Consider the following 15,342-nt stretch of genomic DNA (forward strand, 5'->3'; position numbering starts at 1 on the left):
TTAACTTATTCCAAATGACTATTACCACTGTTTTTGTTAGCAGCAACAGGATTGGATACCTATGAAACACAGTAAGCAGGCAATTGATTAAAAACAGCAGTCTATTCCAGCTAAGAAAAGTTCCCAGGATTGTAGGTTAAAGAGTCTCTAAGTGGTTACCCTCTTTCAGAATTGAAGTCTTTTGGTCGGTAGGGGATATAAAATTCCTCATCCCTTCCACACTCTTTCTTCTTTTTGGAAAAATGATCAGTGGATTGTTTATTCTTCCTCTTTCTCCCCATAACTTCAGAGAACACAGTCTGTCAATATAAAATACAACATAAATTAACAATGACAATGAAAAATAAAATATTGGGGGGGCGGGGTTGGGAAGAGAAAAAACAGTTTAGGAGGGGTAAATTTAAAAGACAAAACACATATTACATCACAGAAAAAAGATGCATTAAGTAACGCATGTCATCTTTCATACAACTGCCAACCCTATTTTGGAACTGGCACACTTTGGGCTGAATTTTATAAGCCCGCCGCCAATATTGGTGGCGGGTGAAAAAAATGGCGGACCGCCCGTGCAGGCCACATGCCAAAGAGCTGCCACGATTCCAATCATGTTGGGGGGGGGGGGGGGGGGAGGAGAGAGGGGCGGGCTGTCAATCCCCGGCAATGGCGTCAGCTGCCTGTGTGCAGGCGCTGACACCATTTTTAAAGGGCTGTCAGCCCTACAGGGATATTTAAAGTGATATTGAATTGAAATAAATAAATATATTTCTTTTGCCCCTCTCCCAACACCCCCAATGTCAATTTAATTATTGTTCTTCCCCCCCGCCCCCACAAAACACTTACCTTCACAATCTTACCTTCCTCTGCCAAACTACACAAACTTTAAACTATAACCCTTACCACTAGCCCCTACACCCATGGGGCTGAATTTACGCCGCCCCAGCGGGTCAGATGGTGGTGTGGAGGTGGCGTAAAATTGAGCTGGAGGCTCCGGGAGGCCTACCCATCCTGCTTCCGCCCCTGGCCAGGTTTACGGCGTCGGGCAGGGGGTGGGAAACGGCCTGCCCACCCGAGGTCAATTAAGGCCCTTAAGTAGCTACTTAACGGCAGGTCGGTGCATGGCAATCGGGCACAGGGTGCACGATTGAGGGCTGCCCCCGCCTCCCAACCCACTCCCGGGACCCAGGACGCACCCCCCGCAAACGACCATCCCAGCCTCACCAAGGAATGACCGATCCCCCCCCCGGTGAGGCATGCCCCTACTTACCTTCCCTCCTGGATCCATGGCTTCGGCTGGGCTGCAGTCCCAGCAGTGGCCACCGCTCCCACTGATTAGCCGGCAGCTCACTGAGGCAGTGCCTCCTCCCTCAAGTGGGTGGAAGTCCAGCCACGGGACAATTAAAACCCGGGGACCCTTAAAATGCAGGACGGATCCCTAGGCTAGGCGGAAGTGGGTTTGCCACCAACTTTTGCATCGGTGGCGAATTCCCGACCGCCTAAGGTAAAACCCAGCCCATGATGTTCATTTGCGACATGTTATTCATAGAGCCAACCAAAGCAGGAAGGCTCCAGATTCAATCCCTGGTCTGTCCTGAGTTAGCTGATCTAAATAGGGTGGCAGTTGGGGCACAATTGGCTGTAACATCTAAAATTAACGTGGATTTTTTTTTTTTTTTTTAAACTGCTGTCACCACCAATACTCCCTACTAAAAGACATACATCAAATGAGGACAGAAATCAAGCTAGGCTGTGATGGCCCCCATTGAAAATAAGCCTATTACCAGCTGTTGTCTATCTCATAAACCGGAGATAAGTAACGTCTAAGTTCATTCCATCTGAAAGAAATAACTATTTAACCTCAATGTTATCTTCATCAGACTCCTGACCGGCAGGGACATCTGCTTCCATTGGGCTCGGTACGTTCTTGGGTGCAGCTGCTTGCTTTTCTTGCTTTAACCTTTGAAACTTCTTTATAACCTGTCTCTGCTTATTTCGTGTCACCCTCATAATCTCACTTGCGGTGGTTTTGTTTGTAGAATTAACTTCAAAAATGGTCTGCAAAATATAGAAAGAAACTGTAGCACATGCCTTAAAACAGATGAGATGGATTAAAAACATTTATGCACAAAGGAAAGGATTTACTCACAGATTTTGCTTTATAGTTTTTGATACTGTTTATAATCTTTAGTCTTTGAAGTTCTGTATCTTCTATGTTAATACCTTAAAAACAGGAAAACATACAAGCTTCTAATTTTATTAGATCAAAATTTCATTGTGGCACATCTACCTAAAACACTACTATGGGCGATATTCTTTAAAAAAAAAAATACTTTACTGAAAAAAATAAAAGTTACAACCCTGTCCTTCAGGAAGCTGTCTGTTGTGGGTAGTTCTCAAACACTGGAGCCAAAGGCTAAAGTGAATTTGTTTAGCAGGGATAGTCAATCGTTTTTCTTTTTAAGCATGGGTTGATGTCCAAGGATATAAGTCCCAAAAATTGTTTTGTAATTTTTGATCTTCTACTGCTTCATGTTTGCAGCAATATTCTGAAACCTACTCCTTGCTGTACATTTTTTTTTTAAAAAAGGTTGCAAACTTACAAAGAACAAGTATTTTGTGACTATAGTAGTCCCTCAATATGACTATATCACCATAGTGACCAGCTTTGTTTAACTCACCAAATAACGGATGAATGCCCAGTGTCGAAAAATCCAAATCTCTAACTCTTTTTACAGATTCTGGAGAAGGATTTGGCCTTGACTTCAGATACTGCACGTAAGCATTCTCCGACACTCTTTTCAGATTCTGAAGATCTTGTGAAGCTTTATGGTCTGCTATAAGTAGTGATTCCTCATCATCTATCGTATTCTGGGGTACCCTGCCATATATTCCATTTGTACCTGAATATGCAAAAAGATTTAAAAATTTAGTCGATGGCAGAATGAGACACAATGTTTAGTAACAATTCACAGTAAAACCTGCTGCAATGGGGTCATAAAAGTTCCATCCCTTCAATCATTGCTTAGCTAACAATGTCTTGGTACACTTGTGCCCCAGGAAGCTAATGGTTAGTCAATGCTAAGTGTTAATTGTAATGTTTAGACTTAAAAAAGATAGAACTTTTATGAAGTTGGAATATTTGATTCAGTCTAGCTTCAGGTTCAAATGTAGGTGATATTAAGTTTATACCACAAGTTCTGGACTGTATTTGAGAGGAGAATGCTGCAGTGCCAACATCTTACACATGGCTTAATACTGTACAGAAGACATAGTTGAATTTTCTACCGAAATCAGATTAGCCAAATCAGTACTTGAAAGACTAGATATGTATTTTATAAAGTAAGCCTAAATAAAATTGATGACTGCAATTTTTTCAATTGCAGTTTGCAATAAAAGTAGAATAAATAATTTCTGAAAGTCTAAATTTTACTTTCTCTAAAAGCCATGAACAACCTGGTGGATTCACTAGACTTAGAAATTAAATGCATTATGCATTATTAAAAATAAGCAAAACAAACTTTACTAGATATCCAAAACACAGAATTACCTTCAGAATTCTCATCTTGGCTTGCAAATTTGAGGGGTCGTCCAAGGAACAAATGTAAATCATAAACAAATGGAATTTCATCCTGGGCTACCAGTGAGTAGGCGGTGCCACTTCTGCCAGCTCTGGCTACTCGACCTGATTCACAATTAACAATTTTATATGTCAGCTGTTACTTTATAAACGACATTGCTTGTTATCTTAAGGACATGTTCTAATAAATAGAAAAATTAGCACACAATAATTTAAATCTACAAAATCTATGTACATAAAAGCCTACGTGTTTATCAGTTAATATTGACACTACAATAAACTTCCAAATGCTGCACACTTCAAAATGAAAAACCTCTTAAGAGTTCAAACTACAACTTAACAAGGTATGTACAGATCATAAATGTTCCACTTCCACCACAATTATACATACTGTATCGATTTTTCCCCTCGGTAGCTGGCAAACATATCTGTGAGTATAGCATGCATTGTTTATGGTAAACTGATACAAAATATGGATTTTAAATATTCACAATATTCTTTTGAATCACTTCAGTCATTTGTTTTAGAAAGGTTATATAGGGCAGGCATTTGCAGAACACAATCACTACTTAAAAACTTACAAAGCTTTAAACCCAAAGAAAATTTGAAACATCCTAGGCAAGACTACTTGATATTCGATAAAGTCCAAGTTCTCTCCAGATTTATCAGCATAAAAAAAGATTATGTTCATGAAAAGGACAGGAAGAGACCAATGGTCCATCAAGTCAATAACCAGCTCACACACCATTAAACCCAACTGCGCCCTCCCTTCAGTCTGGCATTTCAAGTTAATTCTCAGTTTTGAAAATCTTTAACTTTCTTACCAACTCTATGCAAGAAAAGCTTGGCTTTGGATGGAAAGTTGTAGTTTATGACATTGTCTAACATGGGAATATCAATACCACGAGCTGCGACATCAGTGACAATCATCACCATACATTTTCTGTGAACAAATTTTCCAATGTTGATTTTTCTTGCTGTTTGGTCTAGAGCACTGTAGCTGTGTGAACAGTCAATACCCTGTTTGGTGATCAGCTGGTAGAAACAAAAGTAATAAGTGCAAGCACATGCAGTCTTAGGATAATGCTTTCCTACAAAAAAAAACTATTACATGCTGGAAATAAGTGATCAATGACAAACGTATCTTTTAAAGTACAGTAAGGCTTCATAAAGCCTAATCTTTACATAGTAAAAATGTTCTATACATGATTATAATAAAAGCAAAATACTGCGGATGCTGGAAATCTGAAACAAAAACAAGGAATGCTGGAACCACTCAGCAGGTCTGGCAGCATCTGTGGAAAGAGAAGCAGAGTTAACGTTTCGGGTCAGTGACCCTTCTTCGGAACAGAAGGGTTCCAAAACCCTTCCGAAACGTTCCGAAGAAGGGTCACTGACCCGAAACGTTAACTCTGCTTCTCTTTCCACAGATGCTGCCAGACCTGTTGAGTGGTTCTAGCATTTCTTGTTTTTGTTTCTATACATGATTGTTCTGGGAGCAAGTGCTGATGGGTGAAACTATGCTTTTACCATCATCTTACAGTAAACATAATAATAAAGCTGAAGTTAAGTTGCTACTTCTGTTTCAATGTAAATCAACTTCAGGTATACACCTGCATAAAAGTTACAGTATAATTTAGATGCAAGGTCCCAATCTGATTCCCAAACACACTAAAGCCAACCAAGGACAGCAACATCCAGGAGGCCACCTCACAGCGCTTGGGCGTTGCATTAATCCAATGCGGATACTTTTTAAAAAATGCTCATAACCTAGTGGACCCCTGGACAATTTATATACTTCGTATGGAGTCTTTTTAATGTAATGATGAAGGGGCATAGTTTGAATTGTAGCCAGGAACAAGCCTGACATAACTCTGACCTGGTCAGCTTTACTTCATACTCTGTTGCTATCGCCTTAGACTTGTATATAGTACTACTGCAGCCTAAAACGCAAGATTGGTGGATCACTGACCAATTGCAATTCTCAATGGTTAGTCAACTACAATCACAAAATATTATCAAGTATTATTTACCCTCTGATGCAGAGTTCAATTTTGCAGACTATGGGTGTGGCTTTAATAAGACAACAGATCTTGGATCGGAGAGCACACAAATTTTTGAAAATATATTGATAACTGGCACCAAGGAAACAGACTAAACAACTCTAACGAGTAACTGTACCCTTATGCTTGAAGCGTTTTAAGTCACAGAATGGTGTCAGATATTAATTGCATCCTTTATACAATCAACATCACAATTTCCCCAACTGTTGACTCAGACCTATTCTGGGAGGTGCACAGAGGAAAGGATTGCAATTATTTTTTACTCTCCCAGGATTTATCTGCCAGACAGATTGCCATTTTGAAATTTAACATGGTCTTAGTAGTCAAAGGCTCTGGTAAAGGAACTTCAGATGCTGTCAAGTTAGGCTGAATGCAGATCCTTGAGAAATGAAAAGATGGCTTTCATTCTTTTGGCTAGGGCTGGCATTTAGTTTGAACAGTATTTGCGTACCTTCACATTTAATACAAACCTCTTTTAAGTATTCCACATGATGTTTGGTAGCAGCAAAAATGACTGTCTGTTCTTGAGGTTTTATGATATTTCTCAGCAAGTGAAGCAGAACAGCTGCCTTATCATCAGCCCGTACGTGGAAAAATGCCAACTGTAAAATACCAGATATAATATTTTAGTGCAGATGTTTGTGTTTTAACTGTGTTATGTTCAAAAAGACACAAAGTCCTGGTCCTTAAAACCACATACAATACTAGACAGCCAGATTTGTTAATTCTTAATCACATTGATCAACATCATTTGAAGCAGTCTGATCAACCAACAAATTATACCATTTACCGTCACTTTTTAATCATCTTCCATAACTGATCAAACACTTTCACCAGTGCAAATTCCATATAGATCTGAACAAACCACCTCTATTATAGTATAAATCTACCTGTAACAATCTCTTCAATCTAAACATTTCCTCTTTACAAGACAGTTAATTTATTTTAAGTGATTCCAAATGGGTAAGAACTATTATTTTACCATTAGTGCTGTAATAAACTGAAGTCAGCTTTTGCACAAATGAATGGTGAAATATAGATGTACTTACTACAACTGTCCACAACATAAAGATACACCAGCATGCAAGTTTAATCTTCGAAATACAATACCCTGCACGGTTATTACTTTGAAAGGTTAAGTGCACAATCTTTATAATTTTGTATTTGTACATGACATACCATTATAAAAAGATTCTTACCTGTAACTGATCATTCAGTTTCGTGTCCACATCTAGTCGGATTAGAACTGGTTCTGTTAAACCTGGAACATGCATTTAAAAAAAAATTAAATAGCTTTTTAAAACTTACAAACAAAAAACAGACTATCACTACAAAATTTGATTTTAAGCTTTAAAAATATTATAGTTCTCCCTAACAAGAGAATACCAGATAAAGGCTACACATTTTTGAGCAGACAGCTTAAAGGAAAGTGCAGGCATATATTTAAGGTTCCATGTGCGTACTGTATAATGTTTAATATAGTAAAAACAGGAATGCATCACATTAAAATTTACTACATTTAGGGCTTTTAATGGGAGACACAACTGTATTAATTTTCTCCCCCAATTTCAGGTACAAAATCTTACATTGTACAGAACTCAAATGTTAAGCAAAATTATCAAACAACTTTTTCCACATGTACAAGACCCCAAACTCATTGAAATATAATGCAAAGTATCACATTTATTCCACATTATAAATATATAGCCTCAGACGGCTCTCGGTCGAGCAGATGTTTGAGTCCATAAATAGTCCTACCACCACTATACCGTCTTGCAATTGAATTGTTTGGGCATTTTCTGGGAAACACAGGGACCATCTATTTGGCAGCCATAATGTTAAAAACACAGAAGCATGATCCCATAATTTCAGTTAAGCATTTCAGCACTTGCTTGTTCAACAATAACTTTACGATGTATCTGTTCTATTGAGCAGACAAAAATATAGACAAACATTTCAATTCTTAACTAGTCTGTGACAACTGTTTTTGAAAATGGGGTTTCCCCATAGGATTTGATTTTTCATTAAAATATTTGCAGATCAGTAGCCTGAAAATAGAAATTTATTTAAAAATAAGGATTTACGTTACAATGATGGGTAAAGCACTTTGTAGGTACCAGCAAATTAGCTTTCAAAAGGATGAGACAGTGCGGCACCTAATATAACTCTGGAAAGAACACATGCCCTGCAACTTTGGGTCAAATGTTTAACCCAAACATTCCCTTCATGCAGGGTCTACATTTCAGTTCGTAAGCTCTCTATGGAGGTGGAACAAAACTAACAGTTTAAACTAAAACTCTATAGTTGCATTTAGATTTTAACCAACACTTGATTTGAAAGGCGTTCACAGAATCACAGAATTGTTGCAGCACAGAAGGAGGCCATTCAGATCGTCTTGTCTGCACCGGCTCTACAAATGAGCGATTCACTTAGTGCCATTCCCCCTGCACATTCTTTCTTTCTTTTCAGATAACAGTCTAATTCCCTTTTGAATGCCCTGATTGAACCTGCCTCCACGACACACTCAGGTAGTGCATTCCATATCCTAATCACTCGCTGCGTGAAAAAGTTTTTCCTCATTTTTTTTCTGCTTCTTTTGCCAATCACTTTGTCCTCTCATTCTTGATCGTTTAACGAGTGGGAACAATTTTTCCCTATCCATTCTATCCAGATCCCTCATGATTTTGAATACCTCTGTCAAATCATCTCTCAGCCTTCTCTTCTCTAAGGAAAATAGTCCTAACTTTGCCAATCTATCTACATACCTGAAGCCCCTCATCTTTGGAACCATTCTCATGAATCTCTTCTGTACTCTCTCCAATGCCTTATCATCGTTCCTACAGTGCAGAACCCAGAACTGGACGCAATCGTCTGGCTGAGGCCGAACTAGTGTCTTACACAAGTTCAACAGAACCTTCTTGCTCATGTGCTCTATGCTCCCAATAATAAAGCCTAGGACACTGTATGCTTCATTAACTGCTTTCTCAACCTGTTCTGCCACCTTCAATAACTTATGCACATATACCCTCAGGTCCCTCTGCACCTGCACCTCCTTTAGAGTTGTACTTTTTATGTTATATTGTCTCTCCATGTTCTTCCTACCAAAATGTATCACTTCACATTTCTCCGCATTGAACTTCATCTGCCACATGTCCGCCCATTTCACTAACTTGTCTGCCCATTCCACCAACTTGTTTATGTCCTTTTGAAGTTCTACATGATCCTCCTCACAGTTCACAATTGTTCCAAGTTTCGTATCATCTGCAAGTTTTGAAATTGTGCCCTGTACACCAAGGTTTAGGTCATTAATATGCATCAGGAAGAGCAAGGGTCCCAACACTGACCCCTGGCGAGTTCCACTACGAACAGTCATCCAGCACGATTAACCACTACTCTCCTGTTTCCTGTCAGTCAGCCAATTTTGTATCCATGCTGTTACTGTCCCTTTTATTCCATGAGCTATAATTTTGCTCACAAGTCTGTTGTGTAGCACTGTATCGAATGCCTTTTGGAAGTCCATGTACACCACATCAACAGCATTGCCCTCATCAACCCTCTCTGTTTCCTCTTCAAAAAGCACAAGATTAGTTGAACATGATTTTCCCTTAATGAATCCATGCTGGCTTTCCTCAATTAACCCGCAATTGTCCATGTGACTATTAATTGTTGTTTCTAGAAGTTTCCACAGGACCGAAGTTAAACTGACTGGCCTACAGTTGCTGGGCTTATCTTTACATCCTTTTTTGAACAAGGGTGTAACATTTGCAATTCTCTAGTCCTCTGGCACCATCAGAGTTTAAGGAAGACTGGAAAATTATGGCCAATGCCTCTGCAGTTTCCACTCTCACTTCCCTCAGTATCCTAGGATGCATCTCATCTGGCCCTGGCATTTTATCAACTTTAAGTATAGACAGCCTATCTAATACCTCCTTCCTTATCAATTTTAAATCCTTCTAGTGTATTAATTTCCACTGTGGCCTGGGTAGCATTTTCTTCAGATGCAAAGTATTCATTTAATACTTCAGCTATTTCCCCTGCCTCCGTGCGTAAATCACCCTTTTGGTCTCTGATCAGTCATACTCCACCTTTTACCACCCTTTCACTTTTTAAAAATTTTTTGTTCATGGGATGTGGGCGTCACTGGCTAGGACAGCATTTATTGCCCATCCCTTATTGCCCTCGAGAAGGTGGTGGTGAGCTGCCTTCTTGAACTGCTGTAGTTCATGTGAGGTAGCTACACCATACGAACATACGAATTAGGAGCAGGAGTAGGCCATTCGACCCCGCGAGCCTGCTCTGCCATTCAATAAGTTCATGGCTGAACTGATTACTCCAAATTTCCACCTACCCCCAATAACCTTCCACCCCCTTGTTCATCAAGAATCCATCTAGCTCTGCCTTAAAAATATTCAAAGACTCTGCTTCCACTGCCTTTTGAGGAAGAGAATTCCAAAGACATGACCCTCTGAGAGAAAACATTTCTCCTCATCTCTGTCTTAAATGGGCGACCCCTTATTTTTAAACAGTGACCCCTAGTTCTAGATTCTCCCACAAGGGGAAACATCCTTCCCACATCCACCCTGTCAAGACCCCTCAGGATCTTATATGTTTCAATCAAGTCGCCTCTCACTTTTCTAAATTCCAGCGGATACAAGCCTAGCCTGTCCAGTCTTTCCTCGTAAGACAGGCCACCCATTCTAGGTATTAGTCTAGTAAACCTTGTCTATACTGTCTCCAAAGCATTTACATCCTTCCTTAAATAAGGAGACCAGTACTGTACACAGTACTCCAGATGTGGTCTCACCAATGCCCTGTATTGTTGAAGCATAACCTCCCTACTTTTGTATTGAATTCCCCTTGTGATAAACAACATTCTATTAGCTTTCCAAATTATGTGCTGTACCTGCATACTAACCTTTTGCGATTCATGCACTAGAACACCCAGATCCCTCTACATCTCAGAGCTCTGCAATCTCTCACCATTTAGATAATATGCTTCTTCCTGCCAAAGTGGACAATTTCCCACATTATACTCCATTTGCCAGGTCTTTGCCCACTCACTTAACCTATCTATATCCCTTTGTAGCCTCTTGTCCTCTTCACAAGTTACTTTCCTACCTATCTTTGTGTCATCAGCAAATTTAGCAACCAACTAACAAACAGTGCGGTTAGGATTTATATGCCTATAGGAGGACTTTGGTATTCCCTTTTATGTTAGCTGCCAGACTCTTTTCACACTCTCTTTGCTTCTCTTATTTGCTTTTTCACTTCCCCTCTGAACCTTCTATATTCAGCCTGGTTCTCCATTGTTCTTTATCACAAAATTGAAAAAAAGGCCTGTGATTAATTTTTTCCCTCTTCTAACCTTCTCATGACAATTTTCTCTCTTCTGTTACTGAAGCCTCTTTACGGAGGCATAGTTACATAGGCACCAGCCACACTAATACCTCACTCAGTGCCCATTCTTCATGTATCAATCTAGATATTGTCAGCAAAGGGAATTGCCTCTGAACCCGACTTACTTTCATTGAACAGCCAGACATACGTATTTCAAGCAGGGAGTGCTGGATAGTAATCCAATCCCTAACCAAGAGGTACAAAAAACAAGTGTAGCATCATCTACCACCACCACAACCGAAGTCAGCTAACAGCACAAATTGGGGATTGAACCTGGAATCTTCCTGTTCTTTGTCCAAGTTATCCACTGCCTTATCCAGCTGAGCCAGAGGTTAATTTGCAATCAACAAGTTTTTTTTTCTTAAAACAAAGCCCTATTTTATCCATAAAATTTTAGGTATAACTAACATAGAGAACATTAACAGGTAGTTCCTGCAAAATTCTGACCTAAATGATTGCAGTTTTAAAGCAAGGCTATTAAAATCTTTACCAGCACGTGCAAACTCCACCAGTTGCTTCGGCAGTGTGGCTGAGAACAGCAAGGTTTGTCTGGAATCTGGTAACCTTTGGATAATCTCTTGCAAGTGTTCTGCAAATCCCATCTCGAACAATCTGGCATAAGAAATTTTTACAGCAGATTTCAGTGGTGTATCATCAGCAAACAGTTCTATTCTCTACATCCTCTCTGCTGTCCTTGTAGGATATTTTACCAGAAAAAACAAGCTGACTATTGACATATTTACAAATAGTGTCATTCACCAATGATTGCACATGGAGCAGCATCAGAGGACAGTCATTGCAATCAAATTAATCTTAGTGTGGCAGTACTTTTATATACAATACAGTTCTCACTTCCTTAATTCACAATTATGCTTCAGTGATCAGTACAATCTATAATTAACCATAAATGTAGACAATTACTTTTCTCCAGTGTGCCAGTAAGACAGGATTGGAGTTCTTTGTATGCTCTTCTTTTTGCTGTTCCAGAATAAGTTCTACTTGTTTAGTAATAATGACTCATTCTTATTAGACTGAAAGAAGCTCAACATCATCCAGGCCAAAAGAGCCCACTTGGTCAGCAGTGCATCCACTAACTTAAAAAACCAATCCCTCCGCCGCTAGCATACAATGTCTACAAAGTGTATTATCTGCAGGCTGCACGGCAACAAATCATCAAGGATGCATCAGAAGCACCTCTCACACCCGCAAACTCCACCACCTAGGAGGACATGGACAGCAGACGCACAGGAACACAATTACCTCCAAGTCACACATCAACCTGACCTGGACATATATTGCCTTTGCATTATTGTCGCTGGGCCAAAATCATTGAAATCCCTAACAGCGGTAGGAGAGTACCTTCATGACATGGACTGTAGTGGCTCAAAGCCCACCAACAGCTTATCTAGGGGAACTAGGGATGGTAATAAATCATTTTAGACAGTCCCTTAGGATCCAGAATGACTTGCTTCCACTCCGGTTCTGTGCAGTTTAATATGGCCAACAAGTCCAATGTGCGATCTGCAAAATCCACCACATGTGGGGCAGGTGGCGTTTGAAGGAGCAGGTAAATGAGTTACTTGGGGGACTGTGCGCTCCTTCTGCTGCCTGGACTTGGCCCCCATATGCTCCGAAAGTCTTGAGGTGCTCGGTGTCCTCCCAAATGTTCCTTCTCCATTTTGGGCGGTTGCGAACCAAGGATCCCCATGAATCGGTAGGGATGTTGGATTTCTTCAGAGATGCTTTGAGAATATCCCAAGATGTCTCTTGCTGCGACGATGTTTTGAATACAGCAGTTGCTTTGGAGCATGGTATCAGGCATGCAAACATGACCTGCCCAGCGAAGCTGGTTTTGGGTGATAAGCTTCAATGTTGGGAACACTGGCTTGGGAGACGATGTTAACATTAGACCACCTACCCTGCCAACAAATTTGAAGGGTTTTGCAGAGACCGCATTGGTGGTATTTCTCCACTGCCTTGGAGGTGCCTGCTGTACATTGCTCATGTCTCTGAAGCATATAGGAGCATGGGGATCACTGCTGCCCAGTAAACCATACTGCACGCTGAAGCTTGATGACCGATGCTGGAGTGACCTTGATTTTGGCGTGGAGGTGACAAAAGTTGAATAATTTCCTGCCCATCTTATAAATTATCTCCAGTCCTTTGGGGAGTTTGCTGGAGGTGAGACGCAGAATTGTGGCAAGAAAGGTGGAGACAAAGGTTGGTGCGATGAAACAGCCTTGTTTGATGCCAGTTTCTACCAAGATAGGATCTGTGGTGGGTCAAAGAACAATACAGCACAGGAACAGGCCATTCGGCCCTCCAAGCCTGCGCCGATCTTGATGCCTGCCTAAACTAAAACCTTCTGCACTTCCGGGGTCTATATCCCTCTATTCCCATCCTATTCATGTATTTGTCAAGATGCCTCTTAAACGTCTCTATGGTACCTGCTTCCACCACCTCCCCTGGCAACAAGTTCCAGGCACTCACCACCCTCTGTGTAAAGAACTTGCCTCGCACATCCCCTCTAAACTTTGCCCCTCTCACCTTAAACCTATGTCCCCTAGTAACTGACTCTTCCACCCTGGGAAAAAGCTTCTGACTATCCATTCTGTCCATGCCGCTTATAACTTTGTAAACCTCTATCATGTTGCCCCTCCACCTCCGTCGTTCCAGTGAAAACAATCCGAGTTTATCCAACCTCTCCTCATAGCTAATGCCCTCCAGACCAGGCAACATCCTGGTAAACCTCTTCTGTACCCTCTCCAAAGCCTCCACGTCCTTCTGGTAGTCCTGTTAGTAAGGATCACGGCTTGCATGTCATCATGTAGTAAGCGAAGGGTGGTGACAAATTTCTGAGGGCAGCAAAAATTTAAGGAGGACTCTCCATAAACCCTTGCGATTGACGGAGTCAAAGGCTTTCGTGAGGTTGAAAAAGGTCACGTACAGTGGTTGGTGCTGCTCTCCGCATTTTTCCTGGATTTGCAGCACAGTGAAGAACATATCTGAAGTGCCACTCAATGGGCAAAATCCACATTGTGACTCTGGGAGGAGCTCTTCGGCCACTGGCAAGAGGTGGTTGAGGAGGATCCTTGCAATGATCTTCCCTGAGGCAGACAGCAGGGAGATTCCCCTGTGATTACTGTGGTCAGACTTGCCTCTTTTCTTGAAGATGGTCACAATTACGATCAAAATCGTGGCATTAAATACTGGTCTTTCCAGTGACATCCATAACCAGACGATTGATTCAAAAATTCACTAAATGTGATCATAGCAATTTCAAAATGCACATCTTTCTACTGAAAGCATTAGCTAATTACAAGCAAGATAACAACTCTGCCCTAAAAATCAAAAACAGGTTAAAACACGTGGCAATATAAAAATTGTACTGAATACCATTGTATCTCCCGGAAATAAATTCCATTACGACAAGCATCAGACAAAAGGCCATTCATTTGTCCAGTTACGACCAGGTGAGAAAGGTGTCTAGGGGTCTTTTACTGCCTTCATCTGGTATTATTGTTACAGGGTTTGATTTTTAAACACAGTGTTTTGAGCTCCTCCTTGGTGAGTTCTTGTTCACTGCTTTCCAATTATAAGGCAAAGAAATGAGCACACCAGGTTTTCTTAGGTTTAAATAATAAAAGTGAAATTTATTAAAATCTAATTTGGTTAACACCTACATATATACAACATGCCCACTCTAGCACACACACGTGATACACACATGCAAATAGGGACAGAAAAGAGAAGAAAAATAGAGAAGTTTGAGGCAGCCTCTGAAGGGGGTTTCTTGTTACTGTTTGTGTTTCCAGCTCGCCGTAGAGTCTTTGATTGTAGACAGCTCTTACTTTTCGTTGGAGCCCAGTATTCTTCTTAAACCTTGTTCATGTAGGAGACTTTTCTCTCTTGGAGTTCACATGTTTTCAATGGGTCTTCTGTTCCGTGAGAAAGATATGGGAGCAGACAGGAGCGAGGTCATAGAGATATACAGGACAGAAACAGGCCCTTCGGACCACCAAGTCTGTGCCGACCAACAACCGCCCATTTATACGAATCCTACATTAATCCCATATTCCCTACCACAACCCCACCTTCCCTCAATTCTCCTACCACCTACCTACACTAGGGACAATTTACCATGGCCAATTTACCTATCAACCTGCTAGTCTTTGGCTGTGGGAGGAAACCGGAGCACCCGGCGGAAACCCACACGGTCACCAGGAGAACTTGCAAACTCCGCACTGACAGTACCCAGAACTGAACCCAGGTCGCTGGAGCCGTGAGGCTGTGGTGCTAACCACTGCG

General features: G+C 40.9%; 1 protein-coding gene across 1 annotated transcript in view; it reads right to left on the reverse strand.

Moving 5' to 3' along the window:
- Positions 1–15,342, reverse strand: part of ddx54 (DEAD (Asp-Glu-Ala-Asp) box polypeptide 54) — a 44,351-nt gene that overhangs the window by 12,000 nt on the left and 17,009 nt on the right. The window contains exons 8-16 of the mRNA XM_068055113.1: positions 11,525–11,646; positions 6,837–6,898; positions 6,108–6,239; positions 4,399–4,609; positions 3,545–3,679; positions 2,676–2,897; positions 2,144–2,217; positions 1,855–2,052; positions 160–299 (exon numbers count right to left, since the gene is read on the reverse strand). Coding sequence (XP_067911214.1) covers positions 160–299; positions 1,855–2,052; positions 2,144–2,217; positions 2,676–2,897; positions 3,545–3,679; positions 4,399–4,609; positions 6,108–6,239; positions 6,837–6,898; positions 11,525–11,646 — 1,296 coding nt within the window. The remainder of the gene's footprint in view (positions 1–159; positions 300–1,854; positions 2,053–2,143; positions 2,218–2,675; positions 2,898–3,544; positions 3,680–4,398; positions 4,610–6,107; positions 6,240–6,836; positions 6,899–11,524; positions 11,647–15,342) is intronic.

Source organism: Heterodontus francisci, chromosome 23, assembly GCF_036365525.1.
Source record: "Heterodontus francisci isolate sHetFra1 chromosome 23, sHetFra1.hap1, whole genome shotgun sequence".
Taxonomy (NCBI): Eukaryota; Metazoa; Chordata; class Chondrichthyes; order Heterodontiformes; family Heterodontidae; genus Heterodontus; species Heterodontus francisci.